We start from the raw sequence: 12,259 nt of genomic DNA on the forward strand, positions 1-12,259 counted from the left end.
CTTAGAGCTTCTAAAGATTAGGCGCTATACAAAGTCCTCATTATTATTATTATTAGCAATTTTTTTAATCTTGTAGGTGTTGTCTAATGCAGTAAAGCGCTTAGAGCTTCTAAAAATTAGGCACCATACAAAGTCCTCATTTTATATATATATATATATATATATATATATATATATATATATATATATATATATATATATATATATATATATATATATATGTGTGTGTGTGTGTGTGTGTGTGTGTGTGTGTGTGGGGACGACGATTCCGTTACGAGATTGCTTAAAGTTTGAGGATATTAGGCAGCAACACTTTCGACTGGTTTTAGGAACAATCAATTAATTAGGAGGACTGTGAAATTGATGTGAGATACAGTCAAGTATCTTATAAACATGGCGACGATGACCAGCGGTTTCTCATCGATGTATTCATCTGATTTTGCTAGACCTGATTGGCTAACAGCCGAGCATGAAACAGGAGTAAGCATTGTTGTTCCATTATATTCAATAAGGATATGTTGTTTGTTTTTGTAAATATTAAATCGGAATTAATCAGTTTTGAGGAAATAATTAGTCTTTAGCAACGATACCCCCCCCCTCTTAAAATCGTTAATGAATAAGTAAAATAATTATGACACATGTGGGAAGATTTTTATTACAACAACCTACACGGCCACGCGGGTAAGTGCACATTTTGAACGTTTGGTTTGGGGGTTTGATTGGAGTAGGTGCATTTTTAAAGATTTTAGATTGTAATGGGGGGTTAGGGTTTGCGTTATAGCTGGTGCTATATGATGGGTGGTAAAAACAGTGTTGGTTGATTATTTTTTGTAGTCCTGAAAGTTTCATATTTCTTTTAGGATCACCCATTGCAAAAGTTGTAATGATAAACCGGTACGTCGTTTTACTCAAATACACCCAAATATACTCCGATATACTCAAACACAAGTCACATTTACACATTAAATATGTCTTTGTACATTTGAATTTGAGGACTGGTTTTTTAATCGTTAATATATGAATTAAAACACTTTAAGCCTCCACTCTCTGTTATTGACTGCTGATGTGATTTGCATCCACTCTATTAATGTGTGTGATTTGGATTTTTAATGTAGCTTTAACAATTTTTCAGTCATATTGTTATGATGCCTGCAGTGTGGTAGTTTAGAGTGATGTCTAGCACTGGGGCATCATGCCGCAGGCATGTAGCATGATGTCCCACCCAGTCACATTATCCTGACACCAGGCTGACCAGTCCAAGCAAGGCAGTCGTTAGTACCATTTTTGTAAGTCTTTGGTATGACTTAGCCGGGGATCGAACCCACAACCTCCCGCATCTGAGGCAGACACTCTAACCACTAGGCCACTCCACTCTATTAATAACTATGAGCATGTGACATGGACTGAAATAAATAGTATATATAAGATGAGACTAAAGAGGAAGTATGCAATATTTTCATGATCCTTGATTTATTTTTCCTCTATTTGGATCTGTAAGCATAAAAAGAAATAAAGAATATAATGGATTGTTTCATTAGTTTATAGTAATAAATGAAATCATTAATTTACTTGAACGATATTGATATCTTATCATGTTTTGATTGATTTTTTAATTGATCAGGTGATGTTATAACACTATTAAAATAGTATTAAAAACCCCATAAAAATGATAAAAATAGGAATTAAGTATATGGTCTTAGTTGATATTTTGATCATTATACTCCTGATGATATTATATTTATTCATCTGAATAAGAGATGTTGCCTGGATTAATGCCTGAACTTTCTTAGAAAAGTATTTTCAGTTAAAAATTAATTAGCAAAAGGTATATTTAGTAAATCCTTAATTTCTAGTTTATAACTCATTACACAGAATGGTGGAAATTTTGCTGTTATATAAATAGTGGGTCGAGTATATTATGGTCAGAATATGTTATGCACAGAGTTTGTCATCTGATGACATTTTAATAGGTTAGCTCTGCTATGGGCTGATTCTTCCCAAAATCCTTTAAAACACTTGGTTAAGAAAGAAGATGATAAACATCAATCCATACATAATGATAAAACCATAATGTCAAATGTGTAATGAAATCAATATTGACAGAGATAAAGAATCTATTAGTTATTAACATGCTAAATAGTGAAGTCAGTTTACACAGATTCAGCTATAAGTTTCATTGAGAACTACATCCATCATCACATGATTAGTAAAATGCTGAAAGTTACAGATTGTTATTAATATATATTGGTTATATTTGACAAAATAAAACTTAATTCTGTTTAAATAATATAATATAGATATACTTTTAATATTAAAAATAATGTTATGTGGTTTAATGTCATTTTTCAGCACACAATAGGTTATGCATGGCGGCCAGTATTAATGGTGGAGGAAGAACCCGGGAAGAACCACCGACCCATGAGAAGTTACTGGCAAGCTTTCTCACATACCCACATTGGCAGAATCCTAGACTCGAATCCATGCAGACAGAGATGAGATGGCAGTGGTCCGTAACGGAGAGCGCTTTAGACCACTCGGCCACTCAGGGCCCCAAAAATAATTTATTTGAGTACTAAAAAAAAACTTCACCCTAATGATAACACAGGGGGCAAGCTAGACTTGAATATTAGGTAGAAATACAAGTCAAGTCAGAAAACAACTTTGACCTTACAACGCTTCTCACGAATTCCACAACAAAGATTGTCCCATATGTTTCTGACCTACATAATTGCATTTTAAAGTTATATCTTAAATAGCATAATAGCTAGGTTTTGCTTTCTATGAATTGTATATTTTTATGAATTTATTTGTCCGATGATTTACAAAAACAATGTAATAAACTGGGAGTTCCCAGACACAGCGATGTCTGCCATTATTTCCCTGTTACTGGTTCACTTATAGTTTCAAACTAATTTTATGACAAAATAGTGTACAAGAAGCAGTTAAATTACCCAGATCACCAATTCTGTTCTTAAGACACAAATTGCTATTTACATGCTATAATTGTTCAAGTTGCAAAACACAAGTTTGTATGTTTCTTTTTCATAATGTGGAAATCAGGCCGTGATAGTTGCTAACTTACTCAGGAAAGGGTTAATGGTCAATCAACTATCAAAACACTTGCCTGTGAACGTGCAAGAGATTGTCAGCATAATTGATATCAAAACTTGACCTATCTATGGCTTGATGAATAAATTTCGCTACAACACAACACTAGAACTAACCTGGCTAATGTGATGTTGCATCTCAATAAGTAAAATCAGTCAGTGTACAAAAAAAAATCACAGGGCAAAGTACTTTTCACTTTTCTAACACAAGAAGGCAAAGTTTGCATTTTTTAGGCTACTTAGTCACCCACTTCGCCTGGTAGCGTGACCCCCTGCTAACTTTTTCATTATACAGCAAGACCATTATAATACATGGTAGAATCAGGTAGTTATAATCTGCTGGGTAGTGAAGCTACCATGCAGTGGTATAAGCTGCTATCATATAAGTATGGTCACCATGGAACGTTAATTTAAAACAACCGAATTGGGTCTTGAAACTCGTGTATTTATGGAGGCTTGTGAGAATTTCGAACCATGGTTCATAAAGTGGTTAAGCATTTTATGTACCTGTGTCCCCCTGTAATGATAAAATATTGGTTTCTCAGTTTTGTTGATTGTAACATTTGCATGTAAAGACAAATGGTACACAAATTTAGTAATCTACTAGACTGATTTTGTTTTCTTTTTCTTGAATTGGTAATGGATATATCTTACATAATGTGTGTAATGCTTTCAGTCTGTGTACTTTATAGAGGTTTATGATTAATGACATATATAATGCAAGTATGAGTGAATGACCATGTTACTGAATTCATGATAGAAAACTCACATACATATAATGAAAGTTTAGTAATTTTTATGTGAAGAAAGAGACGAGAATGCAAAGTAAACACGAACTACATTTAAGGCAAAGAAATGTTGGTGTCTTTTTTATATTTGTGCATGTATCCAAGAAATATTTGGTGAACATTAAGCAAATTTTTATATATTATATCCTTAATAGAAAAACAACTGAATTTTAATTGTGTAGCAATTGTGAATTGGATATTGAACCATTTGAAAAGATAGGATGGTATAAAACATGTTTGTCAGTTTATGATTTAGAAGAGCACTTTATTGATACACATATATTGAATATAAACGGAGATACCAAGATAGTGTACTTTTTTGGATGATTTAAAATTTTGTACCATAATAAATATGATAATTGAAGACCACAAACAAGGAGCACTGTACCTTGGATCACAATGGCATATGACGCTCACCATCCAAAATTTGGTGAGATGCAGCATATTAAATAGACTAAGGAAAATAATGCACTAGTAATGCTACAGAAATGATGTGTTTGATAATCACGGTAAGCCCAAATGAGAGGCACCATGGAATTTTCTATTTTGAATCTTGCTCTGGTTTAACTTTAATGTTACTATTTATCTACCAGCATTCATTATAATGAATATCCAAATTTTCTGAACTACTTTTGAAAATAATAAAACATTCATTAAAGGACATATTGTGTTTTTGCATAAATTTAGTATGTTATGTCATTAATTCAACCTCAAAATAATTAAATCTTCCTCACCGTTTGTATGATTTGATCCTCTAAATATTTTAAACTAGTGGCTATCAAGGCCATTGCAGCAGTGAAAGTATGGGATTCAAGTTCTGTATGCAAAAGTGACAGATATTAGTTTGAATTGAATCCAAACAAAAAAAAAATTTTTTTCTCTCTACAAAAGGACATCTCATACAAACTAAAGTAGAAGATATATTTGCCAAATTAGAATAAGAAATCATTGTGGGTGAGGAGGCATTGAAAAGGTTTTACTGATTTTAGAGAGGTTTCATTTGCTAGGTCATCCTGAGATATTTATTTAATCAAGTTATTGCTTTTAAAATTTGCTTTTCTTCACATTAATTTAATTTGGAAAATTAAAAAGCAATAACCTGATTAAATCCTTTTGATAATATTCCATAAATGACAAAAGCACAAGTCCAATATGTATTTCCTTCACTGCAGTCATCATTTGTTGCTGTACATTATTCTGAATAATGCAGTGAAGATAATGGATCTTGGATGCCATCATCAAAAGAGTTTGAAGAGACATAACAATAGCACAGTTGTTTAAATTGTCTACTTGACTGATACTGTCAGGAAATCTTTTGGATACATTTGTAAGCATTTATAAACATCATGTAGATATGTGAACACATAAAGCCATTTATTTTGAGGGTCATTGCCTGCCACTGTGATTTTTATTCACCATTTATTAAATGCTCCATTCAGGATCACAGTAAATGGAAAATTCCTCTCTCTCCCTGCTTTAAAGGAATGCGCTGCACAAGGATTGAAAAATAGAATTACAGCATTCATAGCATTAGCATCAAAATAACCTGCCTGCATGGTTGGAGGTAAAAGAACATTGTAGTTAATAATTTATTATAAAAAACTTGTCCACTCTAGAAGTTAGAAAATGAATATACTCTGAGAACGTAGGGGTTTAGAAAATTTAAAAAGTAAATAGTGTAACCAGGGATTTGCATTTTTTCTAATAGTAATAGTTGGCTTGCCTTGGGAAAGCTGACTGGAAAATTAGATATGCCCTTGGAAAAACTAAGCTTGCCCCAAAATTGGTAAAGTAGAAACTAGTTTCAAATAAGCTAGGTTTTTGAGAGAGAGAGAGATGTTTTTTAAACGGTAAGTAACAGAGCTGCTTGAATTTAATTTTAATCGTGTTTTTATTCTTAGCAATATTCTTTATCTTCCCAATTAAAGTTCTAATATTCCTGCAGGTTTGATTATACGTCCAGAAGGAAAACAATATAGAAATAAGTTCATCACTGAAAAGGGTCACAAAATTGTGAATGATTTCACTTTATCATGTTCTTCTGGGGTTTGTTATGTCCACTCACACGTCTGCTTCTGTTTTCATTTACCATCTAGTCACCTTGAAATCTTCGACATCCATCAAAATCTTTGACAATGTGACTTTTGAGAATGAGAACACTTACTTTTATCCACATAACTGTTTGACAAGCAGTATTTAGTTATCGGTCTCGTGTTTATTACCACATAAACAATGGATTATAAACATAATGTGTAGGTGTTACATTTTCAGTTCATTGATCATGCTTTGAATGAATTTTTGTAGTTAATCATTAGTGATGAATACCTTTTATTTCCAAATGCACCTATCATAGAAATCTTAAAGTTATATTATTAACAATTAATGCCTTACTCATCCGAAGACAGTAATGTGCATCAAAACAATCTTTATACTGCCTAAGCCTATGTTAGGGACCTGAATGTTGGCTATTCCTAGATACATACAAATATCAAATAATAAGGTAGAATATTTCTAACTTATTTCTCAAAACTGGGTTCAGTAGGTAACAGAACACTAACAAACCCAAACTCAGATTTGGGATTTGCTCATGGACAAGTTACTTCGAAAGGAGTCTTGCCAGAGCTGACTTTGAGCATGTCACTGGAAACAGACAAGTTGATTTGTAAATCCCTGGCATAACAATGCTATATTTAGTATCCCCAAAGAATAGGAGCTTGTTTGTTGTAAGACTTTAATTTCCTCCCATATACACATAATTACTCTCATTGTTAATTAGATTATATTAATTGATATTCAAAGCTTTCTTTAGGTTGTTGAAACTGAGTCCTTGACCTTGTCTCCAGAATTTGGGTGTCATTATGATAAAATTTTCTACATGTATAAAAATTGAATTTATTGTAATTATTGTTAATGTTTTGTTTCATTTAAATTGTTTTCTTCGTGTTTCATTTTTGAAGATCGTAATTCTAATTTTGTTTCCGTTAATGCTATAAATTTTCTTGCCAAATATTTTTTTTATCTGTAACCACTTTGGGAAATTGAACTTCTTGGTTCTCGATTCAGAGGTCCAGAAAATTAAGAATCCATTGCTTTTTATGGAGGGATAGCAGGCTATAGTCTTGGAATATTGGGTCCAATACCAGCATCTGAAGGTCCAAGATATTGTCTTTATGTAAAAAAAATTTGAATCATTTATGGTATTGTGAAGGAGTATATTTTGTACATTATTTCAGCCAGTTATGGCAGAGGCCTAACTTTCTGGTAGTTGGTTCACTCTGGACTTATTAGAATGTCAGTAACTCGATTTTTTTTCTTCGTTTTTTTTAAAATCATTTACTTAATGTTTCTTTTTTTTCTTTTTCTCTTTTCCAGACAACGATATGTGCAATAGAGTTTGATGGGGGTGTGGTGATTGGAGCTGATTCCAGGACAACAACAGGGTAATAGACAAACTTACTGATTGCTTCCATGGTCACTTAACTGGAAGAACGGATTACATCCTTATCCTCATTTCTTATTATGTTTCAAAATAGCAGGAGAGAAATTTGGAAAATAAAAATCAAACTGTAAAAAAAAAGTTAAACAACAACATATTTTACAAAACAATTCTACTTTTTTGCTACAAATCTAATGGTTTTTGTTCTGTCAGTTGTGAAATGTTTGACATGAAATTATACTTGTTTGTAACAAGAACACAAAAAATAGGAGACTGCTGCAAAAGTGATTGTGGAAAATTAAAATATTAATTATTACTTGTTTTATTTGTTTGGAAATTCAGCAGACACAGGATACAGTATGCAAAACAGCATACATATTTCTGATTGACAAAAAGAGGTTTCATATTTTCATGTAATATCGTAATATCATCATAGGTACAGATTTCTAGAAAATTATTGTTTATTTTACATGATGATTCCATCAGTCTGTTTACTTGTTAAATTCCACACTATAACTCAAGTCATCTACCATTACCAAGCTTTGGTGTTAACTTGCACTTCAGGTAAGGAAGAAACCTATCAAATTTGGGATAAAAAGGGGTCAAAGGTTAAGGTCACTGATGCGGAGAAGCAAGTGATTTGTGCACAATAATTTGGAGTTCTATATCAGAGACAATGACCAAGCATTATGGATGGCTTGCACTTGGCTTAAGAAAGAAGGCGACTGATTTTTGGTGAAAAGATCAAAGTTGTGACTGAAAGAAGAGAAAACATTTCTGCATAATAATACTATTAGTTTCATGTCACAGGCCATGTCCAAACTTACACGTGGCTTCTTCATTACACACCAGAATCAAACTTTAGGCAGGGCTTGCACATACATGCCAACCATTACGCTTTTGGTGTAATCATTATGCTTTTTTCACTAAATTATGTCTTATGCATATACATATTCAGATTGCATATTTTTGCTATATCCCCCCTCGACTAAAAATTCATAATTTGTTTTCTCATTTTTATTAACATCCCATTAATTCCACAGACCGTGTTCTAAACAAGACTGCTTCTACGTAACTACGACATACGCTATTCCATAGACTTGCATGCACTTTCCTAACAGTATCATGTTTTATTTATAGCAGCTGTCTTTTTTTCAAAAAACATGCTGGTTTCTACTTTGAAACTTTTGACCTCTGTTTCTACTTATAGCAGCTATATGGCTTAGTTAGAAGAGAACATGCTGGTTTTTTAATCTTTGCAGATTCTTTGTTCTAATTCATTTCTGGTACAGAATCAGTCTGTTGGTATTTGGTGTGAAAAGTAAAGTCATATTTATTATAGTTGATGCATGTGATAGCGCAAATATGTTTTTCAAATAATTTCACAGATGGATTAGAAAATGACAAAAACCGATTCAAAGATGAATACATAAATACATAATGCAGCATTCCATTCTGTGGCAGCTACACACCCATTGCAGGCTGTGTGGAAAGGATTTTAGTATTGGTCATCTAATATTGTATGGTGTTTAGCAGAAAACACTTCACTTAAAATTACAGAAGCCATGAAAATTGGATGGTTTAGTATTGCCACAGACAAAAGTAGTGATTATAATGAAAAAAGTTTTACTCGGTCTGTGTAAGAGACTTTGACAACAAAAAAAGCAAAGTCAGAGTGCTCTTTCATTACCATAATTAACAGTAGATTCCACTGGAGAAAACATTTTTGATTTGCTTGATAATCCATTGAATAAACATTAAGTTGGCAGAACTGTATGGGGTTTTCAGCAGATAATGCATCAGTGATGACTGGAATTCATAAAGGAGTTGCATTCTATATTTTGAAAACTATCTCCCATCAGTGTACAAATCAGGTTGTCCCTGACATTTGATGCACCTTGCTGCAGGAAAGGCTGTCGATAAATTAGAAGAACTCCTGAAGTATCAAGCTGGCATTCTACCAGACAAGATACTTCATGCGGACAGACTTTATGTGCAATGGCACCTTATTTACCAGCTAAAAGACCCAGTAACTAGAAGATATAAATTTCCTCTTCTTTGCCAGGTTATGAAAGGAATATTGGTTCTTTACCATTCTAATGCTGACTGAAAAAGATTGTTCAGTATTGTTAACAAAAATTAAAGTGAATTCAGATCCAGGCTCAGTAACCCGGCACTAAGTGCTCTTCTGGTGTGCAAAGCATGCATAGTCTCAGCTGGTACAAAGTGTTTGAAATTAAATATGAGAGTCTGTTGCTTTTAAAGCTAAAAGTGCTATATATGAAAACTTGAAGCATTAATTGATATTAAAAGATCAGAGGGGTAAATAAATCATTTTGTACATATGCTCCTTGAATTTTATTATGCTATATGTTGATTACTCTTTTTCTGCTCGGATTTCTCTTTTTGTCCACTTGGATTACACCTTTTGCTCAGCAGGGGTTGGCATGTATGCTTGCACTTGGAGCAGGGTTGAAGTCTATTGAGTTTGGAGACAGAAGCTCAAGATCAAGGTCACTGACTGTAAATTGAAAATAGTTTCAGTATAAATTTATTTAATTCTTCACCATGTACTTTCAACAAAGTATTTTGATGGCTTTTACTTTGGTGAAAATTATTGAGAAAAAAAATTGCATTGCATAAAGGGTTGAGAACTATGCCAAAAGTGAGAAAGCTGTGAAATGCAATGAATATTTTTATATTTATTGTCATTGATAAAAGACATGTAGTTTCATAAACTTGTCTTTATGATGGGTAGCTTGGAGTGATAGATAATGCCATGTCAGTTTTGACTTGTAATGGTAATGGTGTAATATTCAGTGCTTCTTTTTTATGATTGTATATACTTGCATATAAGATGGATCCAGCTGTCAACTGCACAGCCCCAGATCTACTTTGTTGCATAATGTGCCAACAAATCTGAACCTAAGCAGTTTGTTAGGGGTAATCAATAGAACAAACAGCATAAGTCCTGATCTGCAGGCACAGTATATGACAGTAGATAATGGTCTTTGTTGTTTCAGTTGTACTTGAGTTATACTGAGTACATGTGGTAGATAACCTATATGCTTAGCATTTGATGTACATTTTTTGTTGACAGTGCCTATATAGCCAACCGGGTGACAGATAAGCTGACCAAAGTTACGGACTACATCTATTGTTGCCGCTCAGGATCTGCTGCAGACACACAGGCCATTGCAGACATCGTCAATTATCACCTCAATTTCTACAAGTGAGCAATTACTTTAGCATCGTTCCATCTTGCATGCCTAATTTGTTGGTAGTTCATGCAGGATTAACTTAGATCTTTCTTGACATGTAATGTACACATACTGTGAGGTCAGTCATTTTCATGAGGTAAACATTTTGGTGGATATTGTGGTTGTTACAAACCCAAGGTTAAATCTAGAGTGTGTTATTGTGTCATTGACCTGTACAAATCACTGAATCCATTTAACATCCTGCTGTGCATCTTGTAAGCAGCAAAGCAGCAATATTTTAATGTGCCATTTCTTAACTTTTTTCTGGATAGTATTGTTACTGATGCTTACATGCCTGCCATAAATGACATACCATGCAAAATCATAATTTTTGACAACCCCATCCCCTGACATTTTCATCATGATAAAACTGAGGCCATTCTGATCACAACACAAAGACTTTCTTATTCACATCCTTTACCTCAAACAATAAATATCAGCAACACCAACATTAAATTCACACAATCAGTACAAAACCTAGGTGTTACTCCGGACAGGACTTTCTCAATGCACCAACATGTCATGAATATATGCAAGGCTGCATATCTTGAGCTAAGACGCATCAGCTCAATTTGCATTGTAATTCAATTCTGTCTGGTTCATCTCAATATCTGCTCCAGAAACTTCAAAACACAGCTGCTCGGATCATACTTAGAGTGCCACGATCAGAGCACACCTCCTTGCTGCTCTGTACACTACACTGGCTATCCATTCGATCCAGAATCAAACACAAAATTTGTTCTCTGTGCTACGTTTTACTGTCGGACACTAGTCCAACATACCTATCCGACCTCACCCATGTGTACACACCAGCAAGATACTTACGCTCCTCTTCTGACAATCATATACTCATTATTCCCACTATGAAAACAAAGTCATATGGACAGTGTTCTTTTGCATACCAGGGTCTAGCAACGTGGAATGAATTGCCCACTGAACTAAGACACAAAGACACAGTGATCACATTCAAGAGTGCTCTCAAAACTCACTTATATTGACTGCAAGTGTAACATAATCGAGCTAACACCCTTTGAGACGGAATTGGTATTTAAGAAATAACAAACACGTATGCAAGTGACAATAAAAAGATGTATCATTCTCTCACACTAATGATGAAGTAACATGACATCAAAATAAATACAAAGGTAGATAATATGGATCCAGTGGAAAACTATGATGAAGAACAGATACTTATTTGAAATATTCAATAATTATAAAATTGTCTCAGATAATTAAACACTACCATGCATTCTTATATTCAAACACTATAATCAAATTCTTCTTAGTCAAACATTATGACCTTATAGTCAAACACTATAATGAAATTCTGCTTAGTCAAACACTATGACCTTCTTATAGTTAAACACTATAATGAAATTCTTATAGTCAAACACTATAATGAAATTCTTATAGTCAAACACTATAATGAAATTTCTATATGTATGTCCGATGTTTACTTGACATTTCATATGCTCTTTGACCCGCTCCCTGGCTCAGTCACTTCAACCATCCAGACTTCTCATGCACATGTACAGTGGCACTTTCCTGGCGGTTTTGCATCACTATTGCTACGGCCTCTGGCTACACCTAGTCAGTCCGCACACAGTTATCCACACCTAGATACTCATACCTAGTTATCCACAACTAGTAATCCACACCTAGTTGGCT

General features: G+C 33.7%; 1 protein-coding gene across 1 annotated transcript in view; it reads left to right on the forward strand.

Annotated features, from left to right (window-relative positions):
- Window positions 1-327: 327 nt before the first annotated feature.
- LOC149781254 (proteasome subunit beta type-6-like) overlaps window positions 328-12,259 on the forward strand; it is a 37,539-nt gene continuing 25,607 nt past the window's right edge. The window contains exons 1-3 of the mRNA XM_089935338.1: window positions 328-480; window positions 7,268-7,335; window positions 10,432-10,563. Of these exons, the coding sequence (XP_089791464.1) occupies window positions 394-480; window positions 7,268-7,335; window positions 10,432-10,563 (287 nt within the window). The 5' untranslated portion in view covers window positions 328-393. The remainder of the gene's footprint in view (window positions 481-7,267; window positions 7,336-10,431; window positions 10,564-12,259) is intronic.

The sequence above is a fragment of the Sinohyriopsis cumingii genome, chromosome 15 (genome assembly GCF_028554795.1).
Source record: "Sinohyriopsis cumingii isolate HCF-2022 chromosome 15, ASM2855479v2, whole genome shotgun sequence".
Lineage (NCBI taxonomy): Eukaryota > Metazoa > Mollusca > Bivalvia > Unionida > Unionidae > Sinohyriopsis > Sinohyriopsis cumingii.